The sequence below is a fragment of the Melospiza georgiana genome, chromosome 20 (genome assembly GCF_028018845.1).
Source record: "Melospiza georgiana isolate bMelGeo1 chromosome 20, bMelGeo1.pri, whole genome shotgun sequence".
NCBI lineage: Eukaryota > Metazoa > Chordata > Aves > Passeriformes > Passerellidae > Melospiza > Melospiza georgiana.
Window position 1 is genome coordinate 6,968,338 of NC_080449.1, and position 13,941 is coordinate 6,982,278.

The 13,941-nt window shown below is 49.1% G+C and overlaps 1 protein-coding gene across 4 annotated transcripts in view; it reads left to right on the forward strand.

The window, feature by feature from the left end:
• Positions 1-13,941, forward strand: part of LOC131091757 (collagen alpha-1(XXVII) chain-like) — a 145,106-nt gene that overhangs the window by 112,641 nt on the left and 18,524 nt on the right. For all 4 annotated transcript variants that reach the window (XM_058037984.1, XM_058037985.1, XM_058037986.1 and 1 more), the window contains 4 exons: positions 7,761-7,814; positions 7,936-8,043; positions 9,425-9,478; positions 9,783-9,836. In XM_058037984.1, the coding sequence (XP_057893967.1) occupies positions 7,761-7,814; positions 7,936-8,043; positions 9,425-9,478; positions 9,783-9,836 (270 nt within the window). The remainder of the gene's footprint in view (positions 1-7,760; positions 7,815-7,935; positions 8,044-9,424; positions 9,479-9,782; positions 9,837-13,941) is intronic.

Below are 13,941 nucleotides of genomic sequence, written 5' to 3' on the forward strand. Positions count from 1 at the left end.
ACAGATAGGGCTGGGCTGGGCTGGAGAGCTGAGAAGGTTTTTTGAGGGAACTCATAAGATCACGCCACTCTCCAGCCCAGTGCAGAGCGTGGAGTGAACTCGTGGCTCTTGGCTCCCCAGAGCAGCAGCAGCCCCACACACAGCTCTGGATGGTGTCCTGAGGATCCTTCCCACCACATTTCTGTCCCTCTCTCATCTCCAGGCTATAATCCCAAGTGGAAGGATGACTTGCTGGCCAGGATGGACGAGTTGCTCTGCAATGCCAGGCTGCCCTCTGGGCTCTGCAGTGCCAGGGCAGAGCAGGAGCATCTTCTCATCCAACACATTGCTCTTGTACAATGCTGTCCAAACACCACTTACAGCAGAATTTGTCCCAGAGTGGTTTTTGCTCTTTGTTCTCTTCTGTTTCCTGCCACTGAAAACATGATTCAAAGGTTTTCTGCAACAAAGCCCCTCGCTCTGCTGCTGCTGCTGAATCCAGCCATTCTCTGCATGCACATGAGCTCAGCCACAGCTGGCAGCACCACTTCCATGGCATCCAGCTCCCTGAAAACACTGAGGACAATCCTGGAGTCACCCCTGGTTTTAATCTCTGCTCTCCATGCCGAAATTTTATGGGTTTTTTTTTATAATGTACTGAGATGTTGTTTCCTGGAAAAGCTGGTTTTTTGTGCCCTGGACCATGGGCTGTCTGTGGAGTAATTACTTGAATGAAATTTCTTAAAATGCCTGAGTAGAGAGTGTGGGGTGACCCTCTGACTGAGCAGAGGAAGGAATGGAGAGCACCAGGCTGGGTGTCAGGGGAGGGCATTGTGTCTGTGGTAGCAGTGAGGTCCTCACACCATAAATCTTAGGAAATGAGTGTGTTACTCCAAATCTTGCCCTGAATAATGTCTTAGGAGCAGATGCACAGGACAGTGAAGGGGTCCAGGGTGATGCAGGAGGTCAGTCAGTGGCAGAGGAGGTCACAGCAGGCCATCCCCCTTGTCCTACAGCCTGTCCTTTCCAGTATCAGGGGGCCAGTTCCTATCCTGAAGCCCATCTTCCAGGCCTGAAGGTATTTGCACTTGGCCTTGGTGAGTCCTTGTGTTACAGCCCTGGAGTATCATTGCTTGTGCAGACTATCACTCAGGAAAGCCATAAGCAGGTATTTGTCCTGCAAAAACCAAAGGTGAATGAAGTTGCTCAGAAATGCAGTCAAATATGCTGAAAAGCTCTGCCTTGAAGAGTTTGAGACCAGGAGTCAGGGCAATGCCTCTCTGTGGAGCTGCAGGCCTGGGTCTCTCTGCTTCCCCTCCTGACCCAAGGTGAGCATCCCTGGGCACCCCTGCCCACAGCTGCAATCATCTTCTCCTCTTTCTTTAATAATCAGTGCTGGTGGCCCCAGGGTCAGCCTTTCCTGAACACCCCACTTAATGCAGAGCTACATGCTGGATTTTGCTGTTTGGGTGATATTATTATGTGGGACTTTTTCCCCCTTTTTTACCATTCTGCTCTCTGTGACTCAGCCCAGCAAATCCACTGACACCTTTGGAGCAGAGCAGGGTTGCCTGTGAGCCCTGAGCATCCTGCAGGGAATCACAGAGCTTTTCCAATCCCCAGGGAACTGCTGCTTGCAGCAACTGGGGTTGCTCTCCAGCAGCTGAGGGCCATTTGGCCCTCGCAGGCTCTGCTGCTGGGGAAGACAGCCTGATCCCAGCTGGTCTTAGTTTAGAGTTAATAGGAGTCAAAATGAGCCAGAATTTGAAATAAATCCCATTGGCTTGGCAGGGTTTCTTTCCTGACTCAGACGAAGGAGACACACTTTTTTGGGCAGTTGCTCCAAGATTCCCCTCCTTATTGCAAGAGGGGATTTCATTCCCCTCCTCTTCCACAACCCCAGGGCATCTGTGTCCTTCAAAAGGAAGATATTAACCCTTTGTGTTTGGAGGAGTGTCAGTCAGAGCTGTGCTGCCCAGGTGCTGTCTCTATTCTTTTTTTTTTCCCATTGTCAGATTCCAACACGAATGTTTTGGAGCATTTTGGTTTCATTGTGTATGAAATCTTCACAGCTCAGTGGGGATGGGGCCTTGCACTTTTCCTACACTTCCCACTCATCCATCAAGCATTTTAGTGGCATCTTGTCTCCTGTGCTTTCTTAGAAATGAGGAAGGAAAGGCAAAGAGAGTAGGGGGAAAAGGGGATTATCCCAGAAACAGCAAATTAGTGGCAGTTCAGGGCTATCAGACTGAACCAGAGCAGCTCAGAGCACACAGCACTGCCCTGTGCATGACTCTTTGCTGCCTTACACTGTGGCTGCTCAGAAAAATCAAGTTAAATAGATCTCCTCCTCCTCAAAACTGAAAGCAGCAAGTTTCAGAGCAACAGCTGCATGCAGATAAGAGTTTGCTCTTAAGCAGAGAGTTCAGGATACACAACTTTGGGTTGGATTCCCATTTTAAGCTGAGGAGCTCAGCTGAAAGGAAAGTCACAGCAACTCTGGCTGCAGCCTTGCCATCCAAGACCTTTTTATAGGATTTCCCCAATTTGCTGATTCTTTGAGCACAGCCAGCTCTACCTGCACTCTCCACTCGGGTTTCCACAGGCAGGCCAAGGGCCCATTGCTTCCCAGTGCTCCCAGTGAAACCCTCACAGCACAATCAGGTCTTTCTTCTCGAGAACAGTTGAGTCTTTCTTCTTTCCCCATACTCATTCAGGAGCTGCTGCCCTGTCTCCTCCCCTTCCAGACTACTGCTAGGCAGAGTGATTATGAAATGTGTTTCTTATAAATCCAAAACATTTATGTCTTCAAATGCCCGGCCTAAATAATCCCACTAATTTCCTGCGTGCTTGTGAACTGTCCTCCATGGGGGGAGGCTTCTCTCCATCAAAGTTTATTAAGTGGAGGTTCTCATATGGAGACATTGCTGAGCAGTAGGAAATTATATGGGGCTTTTTCATTTCCCTTTAAATGAGCTCACTGGCTGGGCCTGGACAATATGGGCATGGTCATCCTATGGTTCATGCTTCCTACCTTTATTGCTGCTTTTAGTTTTCCTGCCCTTTTTACATCCAGTGCCTCAAACTATCTTATCTTTTTTTTCCCTGTCACCATGTCACATTTCTCCTTTGCTCAGTAGCTTTATTCTTCTGGTGGTTCTGTTTCTTCCTGCCTTATCTTTGGGAGGGAGGAGTGACCTCAGACCTTCACTCAATGACGCACCAAAAAAACAAAAAAAATAGTTTTAAAATAAGCTCCTGCTCCACAGCAGTCTTGAGCAATCCTGAAGCAACCTGAGGCAAGCTTTGGGAGGCTCTCCCAGCAGTTCTGTGCCCTGAGAGCTTCCTTCCTGTGCTGCAAGGAAGGCAGGAACACATTTGCCCTCTGGAATGCCAGCAGCCAGAGCAGGATGGTGAGTCACATCTCTGTTACCACTTCCCCGACCCATTGCCTGCAGCAGGAGCATCACTGGCTGTGGGGAAGTTTGGGTCAGGATTTGAGCCCTGTTTGTTGTTTGGCTCTGCTCAGGGCATATCTCTCTGCAGTTCATTCAACTTCCTTGTTTTGTTTTTCTGGATGCTGTTGTCGGAACATAGATTTCAACTGTTGATGTCTGGAGAATTTAAAGCTGAGCTGCTCATCTCTTTGCTCCCACTAAACGTTGCTGTTGTGCTGGGCAATAGATCTGACTTTTCTGTCAAGGCCATCAGCAGCTGGAAGTCTCTTTTTCTTTAAAAATTAACCAATTTGCATTGGAAAATAAACCATTCTTCTTTCCCTTAGGGGAATATCTAAGGCTATACTAAAAAAAATCCTTGTAAATCTGTATCCTTACTGAAGATGACAATGAAATTTTAAACATGCTAGACCTAAGACTATAATTTTTTTGCTTTCCTTGGATATTTTGGCATAGCTGAAGGCATGTGACTTAATAAAACTGCTGCTTTCCACTGTCCCTGGTCACAAATACCATCATCATCTGGAGGTACTGATATGCTTCTCTAGTGAAGACTGCAGCATATAAAGAGAAATCACCATTTAAAAATATTCCCACTGATGGAAGAAGCTTGGAAAGAAAATATATTTTCTCATCAAACCAGTAACCCAAGGCATACAACAAAATGTGTACAAACCTTGGGAACAAAAGCACCAAGTGTTCAGTGCCTTGGCACAGTGACCCAGCTGATGTGAGTCCAGCAAAGGGAGCTTGGATTTCCTTATTTTGATGTGCAGGCTTTTGTACATCTTCTGCCCTCACTCCTATCTCTGCTAAAGAGAGAAGAAATCTTAGGAACCTGAGGAACTTCACACTGCAGTTAAAGAGGTACCAAAAGGTTCTGCATTCCCAATGTGCTTTGGGGAGAGCCTGGATGAAGATAACATCTCATTGAATTTTATTTTTATCCTTTCTTGTTTTCTTCCTTTTCTAGCCCTGATTTTTTTTTATCCCTGGACAGACGAGTCAGAAGAATGGAGAGAAAAAGGATGGGACTATTTTTGCAGGCTACCAAAGTTGTTGCTGGGTTTTTCCTTCCCTGTGCAATGTGTGGAGTGGGGCAGTGCAGTGATTTCTGGGAACTGTGCAAACCCCTGCGTATGTGCCCTGGGAACATCTGGGATTGCAACAGCAACCACATCTGGATCATCACAAGCAGAGATATCACATATCTGGGAACCCTAGACAAGTGCTGAACTGCCTCTAAATTCATCTGGGCAGGATTCCTGCGCAGTTGGAGAAAGCATATCCAGGAAAATCAGACACATGGTAGCCTTCCCACTCACCAGCACAGCTTGCTGGCCAAAGTCCTAGAAAGCGTGCTGGGAGAGCAGGGAAATGTCCCTGACTGATAGAGCTCATTCCTCTCGAGGAGGTGACTCAGGAACTCAGAATCTGAGCCACGTCTCTGCCCGTGCCGTCGCCAGCGTGGTCTGACCCATTTTCTCACACCAGCCAAGCTTTTAGGCAGTGGATGAGAGTCAAGAACAGCAAGGGAGGCTTGGAACGAGGTCTCCATGGCTTCCTGTGAGTGACAGCTCCTCTCCCTGGCACTGACAGGAGATGGTGGTGCTGCCAATGTTGGTTTTTTTTCTCCATTAATGGAGAGAGAGCTGCACCCCAGCTGGAGGACCCAGGAGAACCTTCTGGAGCAGATGAACATCCCTGCTCCCCGAGGCTGATGTGTCATAAGGGGAAGATGGTACAAGGAGTTTGCTGGAGCCCATATCTCTGTTCACACCCACCACCAAGGGAAAAGACAAGCTGAAGGAGGCCTGAGAAAGTCTGAGAAGCTGTTTGTACACAGCACAGCCTCACTGTGGATTGAGCTCAATTTTGTGAGCAGGACTTGGGCTGTCAGAGTTTGGTTTTTGTTGTTTACCCTCTCCCAGATGATTCTATCTGTACTTCGTGATGGTGAGTGCAAGCAGGAACTTGAATGCTGGCAGATTTCAGGAGCAGTGTGGAAATTTTGTTTCTCAGATGGGAAAATTTAAAGCCTAAACTTGTCTTCTCGAAAAACAAAGACATTTTCCAAGGCAGGGTAGAATTCAAGTTTCAATCTTGAAACACCCATGGGAGATGTATCCTGGTGGAGGGAGCCAGGCTGTACCTCAGACTCTTCTGAAGTATCCTGAGATCCTCGTGACCTCCCCATGAACCGGGTCCACCTGCTCTGCCCAGTGATAAAGAGTGTGTCTCACCTGCTATCTGCATTTTTTACAGACAATATAACACTTTATCAGCCTGGGAATGGAACCTTTGCATGGAAATCTTTGTTTTACGAGCTGCCACACCACTGCAGATCCAGGAGCATATCTGAGTGTGCAAAACTGCTCTGCTGGAGCAGACCAAGGCCTTGTCCATCACTGGGTTAGAAACAGATCTAGCTTAAAATGGGCTTTATCCTGTCTGCAGGAAGCATCTACTGCTTGTGGTTCCACAAGCTCTCAAAGCACAGCCCAGGGAGACTGATGGATGCAACTGATTAAAAACCCCAATTGTCTCATTATTCAGTCACATCTTGTTTGACAGCAAAGCTTTTTGACTGATCCCACCATTCCCTCTCCAAATTTTTAAGCCATAATGTGCCAGGGCAGTGCTGCAGAGCAGGGGCTGTGGAGTTACTTCAGGTGCTGAGTACCAGTGAGCTGCTGTGGAGCTGGAAGGGTCTGGCCATTTCTGATGCCTTCATTAGTGAAATCAGTGCTTTCCTTCTCTGCACTCCTGTCAGAAGTGTAAATCTTGTGGGTGATGCTGGAGGCTTGGCACCCCTCATCTGCTGCGGCTGCTCGGCATCTGTGGGAAAGCAGCTCCAAAAGTGATCTCTTGGAAAGGGGCAGCAAAAAATAGAACACACAAAAAAAAAAAAAAAAAACAAACCTGAGCAGTATGGAAGAGACACAGAACAAGGCTCATGTGCTCCTCTGCAGGGACCTGTGCTTTGTGAAGCCTAATGCTGTTGGCAAGGTGGACTCCTGAAATGTTTGACTTGGGTAAAATGGAGCTATTCCCTCTGGGGGAGTGAACTGGCACAATCCTTTAGGGCTGGAATGAGGCTGAATTGCTCCTTTGTGTTCAGAGCAGGCACTTTTGAGGCCTATGTTTCAGATCAGAGTGAAAACCCCCCGATATGTCTCACTTTAAAAGTTGCTTTTATTCAGCAGAGACTGCAACACCAACCATGATGAAAATTATACCTTCTTAGCTAGGAGGAGGGGAAGCAGAGGGAGAGAGGTGGTGCTGGTGTGGAGATGCTGTTGAAAAGTTTGTCACAATTGCCAGAAAGCATGAGTTATTTTCTTCAGTAATACTTTTTGCTTCTTTCTGTCAAATTCAAAAATATTCTGTCTCCCTTGCAGCCAACAGGGTCAAACACTGGAAAAAATGAGTTCCTTGACGTCCCTAAGGAGAGGAGGCTGCTGTATTTAGCTGCTCATGGTGGCACATGCCTGTGGTGTGGGTGTAAGGAGGGGCAGCAGGTTCTGCACCCACACTGGGTTCTGAAAGCAGCTCAGCATTCCTGCCTCTGCTTGCCATGGCCCCCACCCCAAGTTTTGCATCCCACTGCATTTCTAGAAGCCTGATCAGTAGATTGTGGTTTCTGTGTGTGGCAGTAGTAACACAAATAGAGGGAGGGGGTTTCACTGGGAGCAGGAGGTTGTGTGTGGTAGGTGCATAGAGAATGAAACCATTGCCTTTTTCACAAGGTAAAAAATTAGGACAACTGGTATGGAATCAATGGTTCTATTGGTAGGGTCCTAAAACTATATTAAAAGTATTGACACCTGATTTAGTGCCAAAGTTGAGGATACAACTGTTGGTAGAGTCGTGGTGCAGAGATGGCAGCTCAGGGCAAACCAGAGGAAACCTTTTGTGGTTTTCCACATTTCAGCCCATTCTGTAGCAGAGGCTAGGTAGGTGCGCTTCTGGAGATCCTTCTTTTGCACCCTTGGAGACAGATGGACACAGTTTTCCATGACCTATCTTCAAGGTGTCATTTCAAAGTCACCATCATCAACATTATCACAGCATCACCTTTCAGCTGTGCCCCCTGAGCACAAAGAGCTTTCCACCTTTAAGCAATGAGTTTTCCTCCATCTGTAGCACCTGTGGATTGTGATCTGACCTTCATAACCTTCTGGCCTCCTTGTTGGCCCCCAGGTGTGGGTGAGGATGCTCTCAGGTTTGTGTGTGCTAGGGAAACAGCTTGGGAGTGCTGGTTGGGATGTGACTCCTTTGCTTTCCCATTCCAACAGCCTTTTTTTGTTTTTCTCCTTCCAGGGACCAGAAGGGAAACCAGGAAAACAGGGAGAAAAGGGCAAGCCTGGCCAGAAGGTAGGAACATCTCTCCTTGATACCATCACAGCCCGTGATTCTCCCTTCCCTTCCTCGTCTCTGATGATTTCCTGCAGAAGGAGTTTTGTCCCACACTGATGTCAGTGCCTTTGCTCTGCAGGGCAGCAAAGGCTACCAGGGGCAGCTTGGAGAGATGGGATCCCCAGGGAAGCAGGGGCCGAAGGGGAACCAAGGCCCCAAAGGATCCCGAGGTACCCTGGGACCGATGGTGAGAAGAGCTCTGCAAACGGCTGAACACAACCCACAGAAACCTGGCACTGGTGGGCACGGGCCTGGCTGGGGCACAGAGCCCAGCAGAGCCTGAAAAATGCACTGAAAAATGCTGTTAGATGGGTTTAATTGGCCAAAACATCTCAACCCTTGTCCCACTCAGCACAGAGGAGAGTCCATAGGGGTGGCTGGGTTGGTGCCCCGTGAGCCCAGCTCACGTTGCATGGAGGCAGCTCTTCACAATTCCCCAGATGGGCTGAAATTGCTGAAATATTGGGGATTTTTCCTCAGCTGAGTGAGCTGATAAGATATTTTTTGCTAAGATCTTCCCCTCTGAGACTGCACACTCATGGCAAGAGCAGCTTCCAAGTCAAGCTGTGTTGTTATAAGGAACTCTGCCTTGGATTTCTGCCCTGTTTCTACACCCACTCTTGATCTACTTATTTAAAACACTTGGAGCAAGAAAAAGCATGGGAAAGGGTTTGAACTGGGTACTGAAGGTGAGGCTTCCAGAGAGAGCAGCCATAGTATGGCAAAGAGGGGAGAAATTAATTTGCTTTAGGCTCAAGAGATGAATGCATCAGGACAGCAGTGGTGCATAAAAGTGCCTCTCGTGCATTGCAGGCTGGGTAGGAAACTTCTTGCACTCTATTTGATAGAACTTCGTGCAAAATCAGGAATTATTTATGAACTAGGATTAGTGGTGATACTTCAGAACAGTAGCAAATGAGTGATGGAGTGATGGTTTTGATGATAGTGTTTTCCTGCACTAAAAATTGTGGCCTCACCACATATCCTCTCTTAATAGTCTTTGGCAAAGCCTCCGTGGATTATTTCACAAGGGAGCAAAGCAACATCTGAGCAAGTCTATTGGAGTGGACATGTCTTTGTCTTGTGGAAAGGGCTTTATTCCATGCTAAATGGGATTATATGGAAATTCTGTGACTCACTTTAATGTGATGATCTGATTTAAACCCCTTTGTTCACTCTGCTAAGGGTGTGATTCTGGTCTGTGGAAGTCTGGTGGACTTCTTAGCACAACACTAATTTGGATATTTGGATATAGGGGCGTGCAGGAGGGCAGGTGAAGAGCACAGAAATGCAGCCATTTCTGACAGCAAATCTGAGTGAGGAGGGGAATCTGTTGCTGCAGGCAGGCAGAGGCAGGGAAAGGCCTCCTGGCACAGCCCTCTGCATGTGTAAAAGGTTAAAGCCAAGGAGAAGCCATCAGGTGCTGCAGCAGAGCTCAGGGGTGGCCAGGACAAGGACAGGCCACACTCCCACGTGTGCAGAGCTTTGCTTTGCACAGCCCAGTGCCTCCTCCCCTCGTGCCAACACCACGGGCTGCTCTCTCAGTGCCTCTGTCTCTGCCTCTCCAGGGAGCTCCAGGAAGGATGGGTGCTCAAGGGGACCCAGGCTTAAAGGGTTACCAGGTAAGGGTTTTATTTTCACCTCCCAGCTTTTACCTGTTCTTAAACACAGCAAAACTGCCACTCCAGGATGCAAATTGTTCTTAAACCGTGATTTATTTCTGACCTCGAGTCAGATTTATTTCTGACCTCGAGTTTAGTTCTCTGCCAAGTCCCCATTTGCACCACCTGCATTTGGTTCATCTCTGCCCGTGTGCCCCCCAAAGCTGGCATGCACCACCCAGGGCTCGTGGGATCAGGGAACCAGGGAGGGCCTTCAGTCCCACAGTTCTTTCCTGGCTCCTCACGTGCTCTCTGCTCTCCACAGGGACATGCAGGACCACCAGGGCCAATTGGACCACCAGGGCCAAAGGGGGAAAAGGTAAGCTCAGGGGATTTGGCCATCTCATTTCCCCTTCAATGAGACAATTGCTGTAACTGCATCTGCACTGTGCTCACCCTGAGCTGAGGCAGAGGTGCCTCCTTGACCCCACAGCCTCTCATACACACACATAACCCCTCAAAGCTGCAGCCTTGCCTGTGCCAGCCCATGCCAGGACCCCCATGCCACCAGCACGTCCTTCCCAGACACCACAAGCCCAGTGCCAGGGGCTGAGCCAGCCAGCATGGGGCTGAGGATGTGCTTTGCCTACACCCACAGGAATTCAGCTCCATCCCCAAGCCAAAAGGACTCAGACTGGTGCCTTTCTGTGCTCAGGTCACAGTAACTCCCTGCACAAAGGAGCAGATCTGCAGCTGCTGGTGTTTCCCCTCTCCATGGCCCTTGCTCCACGTTCCCTGTGCCCCACCTTCCCACAGCCCCTGGCTGCAGCTGCCCTGACTCAGAGCCCTCTTTCCATTTTCCCGGGAGTTTTCCCCCTTTTGCTGAGTCAGCAGAGCCATAACCAGTCCAGGCTGGAGCAGTGAGTCACTCCTCAGTGGTTTCCTGTCGGCTCCGGGGCTGCTTGGCTCTCCCAGGGCTGATGGTGTCCTTCACATGCCTTGTGCAGCACGGCTCCCTCCCTCCTGAGACCTCTCTGCAGAAGGCTCTGGGGAGAGCTCCTTGTGACCTTCCAGTGCTTAAAGGGAGCTGTCTAAAAGAGGGGAGCAGCTTCCTACAAAAAACAAAAGTGGATTTTTGTTAGATGTCAGGAGTTCTCTACTCAGAGGGTGGCAAAGCAGTGGCTCAGGTCTGGGCTGCCCTGTCCCTGGCAGTGTCCCAAGGCCAGGTTGGATTGGAGCACCCTGGCATGGTGGAAGGTGTCCCTGCCCATGGCAAGGAGTGGAACAAGATGGGATTTAAGGTCCCTTTCAACCCAAACCATTCTGTGATTCTGCCTTGGTGTGGGAAGGGAAGTGATGGTGATGGGGACTGGTCAGTTGTGAGGTCCCCATGAAGAGGAGAGGTGCATGAACTCTTCCTGCTCATTTTCTACTCAAGAGAGCATTCAGCTTTGCCTCTGCACACAGGTGGGAGGGCAGCTGCAGTGCAGACAGGATCTCCAATGCTTATAAAATGAGTTTATAAGGACTTGCCCTTGCTGGGGCTTTGAGAGGATCCCTTCATGCTCTTGGTGTCACCCTGCTCACACCATGCTCTGTCTGGAGATTCCCCCTGCAGCCAGCAGTCACTGGGACAGGGCAAGCTGTTGTGTTCCTCTAAGACTCAGAAATCTTTCTTTGGGGGTGAACAATGGCCATTGTGCTTTTTCTCCCATTTCCTGCTGCTGAAACACATCCATGGAGGAACAGCTGTTCCTGCTGCTCCCTATCTCCATTGCTGCCCTGCTGAACTTCCTGGCAGGTGTGAGACAAGCACAGCCAGCCCAGGATGATGTGAGAGCTCATGACCAGGCTCAGAACCTGCCCCAGAGGTTCCTCACAATTCCACTGTCAAATCTTGAGCATCCTGGCAAAAAGTTGTGAGCCATGACCAGCAAAAGCAAGGTCAGCCATTGACCCTGCAGGCACTGAGCTGTGCAGATATGTGTGTCCATTGCTGAAATTGCAGCTGTAGTTTTATTTGAAAACATTTAAAGTTGCCATCTTGAAAGCTCTTGTAATTTCAGTAGCAAATGATCCCCAAATTATTCATCTGAAGTGCTCAGTGGAGCAATTTGCCCTTCATCAACAAGGTGTTGCTCTGCAAAAGGACAGTGGAAAAGCACTCCCTGAGTGGATCTGGTGTCAGAAGAGCACAGCAGTGTTATGATAAATTAATTCTACATGCAAGTATCCAAGCTGAGGCCTGATGAAGCCACCAAAGTGTTCAATGCACACTGCTAAGAGCAGTGAGCTCTGTTAATGACCACTGACAGCTGGATCTCCTCACCCATGTTCTCCTGAAAGGCCAGGGTCTGCTGACACCTTGCTGGGGAGCAGAAGGAGAAGATACTGAATGAGGAGAGCACAAAATCATGTACTGAGCCTCCAACACCCCTTCCTGCAGCATCCACAAAATCTTGCATCTGAGTTTTCCTATCCACCCTCCCTCATCTCCCGAGAGTTGCCTGGATCCCAGCCTAAAGACAGACAGATTCCTTCCCTCCAGACATCTGTAACCTCTCACAAGAGTGTGAACACAAAAATGGAAGCCTGACAGTGAGAAATAAAGAGAAAATGGGAATGGGACCGTGAGCACTCCGTGAGCTGTAAGTGACATGGTGGAGGGAGCCGTGTTGAAGGAGGAGGATGCAATGGTGGGGAAGGTCTTCCTTCCCTTTTTCAGAGAAGAGGGTTTGGAGAGGGGCACTGCTGTGGAATCCTGCTCCCTGGTGCCATCCCAGCCAGCCACTCCACCACATTTCCTACATTTGCAGCTCCTCAAAGAGGCCTTGCTCAGAGCAGACGCCTGCTCTTGGCAGCTGCTTAAAGCAGTCCAGATGGGATCCTTTTAAAAATTACAAACTGGTGTATCTCACTTTGGGACAGCAGCCAACAACAACAAGCCTTCCCTTCTTCTCCATGCCTTTTCCATTTGTATCCTAACATGTTTACTTTGCTGCCCTTTACTCTAACTTTTTTTCACTGCAACTTTCTGAAGAATGAGCACAGAGCTTTCATCTCTCTCTCAAGCAGCTGAGGCACCAGGAAGCTCTGGAGGAGCTCAGATTCACAGGCCTAGAGCTGACCAGGCTGCAGGATTTTCTCAGGCAGGAGACAGAGAACAAGGTGGGGATCAGCCTGAAGGGGAAACAAAGCCACAATGGAGAAAATCTGTGAGTCTTGATGCTCTTCAAAGGCACCAGAGTTAGGAGCTTTCTCTGAGTTCATCACACTCATCTCAGGTCCCAAATGGCAAAGGTGTGCACATCCTGCTTGGGAAGAAGCAGTCAGTGCCAAGACTTCTGCATAGCAACAGACACACTGGGATGATTTCTTTTTTCCCTGAGAGATGAGAAATGGTGGCTTTGTTTCCCTTCTAGGCAACATTCCTTAGATAGTGGCTGGAAGGCAAACCAGTTGCCAGGTATTTTGCTTCTGGCTTCCAGCAGCAAGTTCAGTAGCACTGGAAATGTTGGCAGAGCCTGTGAGGGTTTGCTTCCCCTCCTTTCCTCTCCTCTCTGCCACCCAAGTTTCTCTCAGAGGCAGGCAGGCTCACCAAGAAATTTCCTTACTATCAGCAGCTGCAGCTCCAACAGGAGAGCAGCCCAGAGAGAAGGTCAAAGAGAGCTGTAAATACACCAGAAAGGGCTGGTGCAACCACTGAGAATTACACAAATCTGTGAAAAACTTGCAATCTGCTGAGATTTGGATGTTCAAGGCTTCTTGGAGCACCCAAGCACCTCCACTGTGCCAGAACCCCCCAGATGCACCAAAGGAGTTCTGAGAGATGTTCATCCTAAGAAGCCAAAGTGCCAGAGACTGCTGTGGAGTAGTGAAAAACTGGAGGAGCTGGAATGTTGCATCCTTCCATGGGGAGCTGAGAAACAGCCATCTCTGAGCTGGGCTCCAAAGAAAACAGGACACCGTGACCCTGAGTGACTTTCACAACAGAATTTAAAAGGATAGTGTCTCTGTTAAGTCTTAAGGGATCTCTCTGTGCATGTTTTGGAGAGACCTCAGTCATAAATAAGCTGAGTGATGTTATCTGCCAGCCAAACCATGAGCACTGAGCTCGTGCTGTGGAGCATCCCAGCAAGGACAGGGGTGTGTGAGAGCATCCCAGCAAGGACTGGGATGTGTGAGAGCATCCCAGCAAGGACAGGGCTGTGTGAGAGCATCCCAGCAAGGACAGGAGTGTGTGAGAGCATCCCAGCAAGGACAGGGCTGTGTGAGAGCATCCCAGCAAGGACAGGAGTGTGTGAGACCATCCCAGTATGGAGAGGGTTGTGTGAGAGCATCCCAGCAAGAACAGGGGTGTGTGAGAGCATCCCAGCAAGGACAGGGGTGTGTGAGAGCATCCCAGCAAGGACAGGGGTGTGTGAGAGCATCCCAGCAAGGACAGGGATGTGTGAGAGCATCCCAGCAAGGACAGGAGTGTGAGA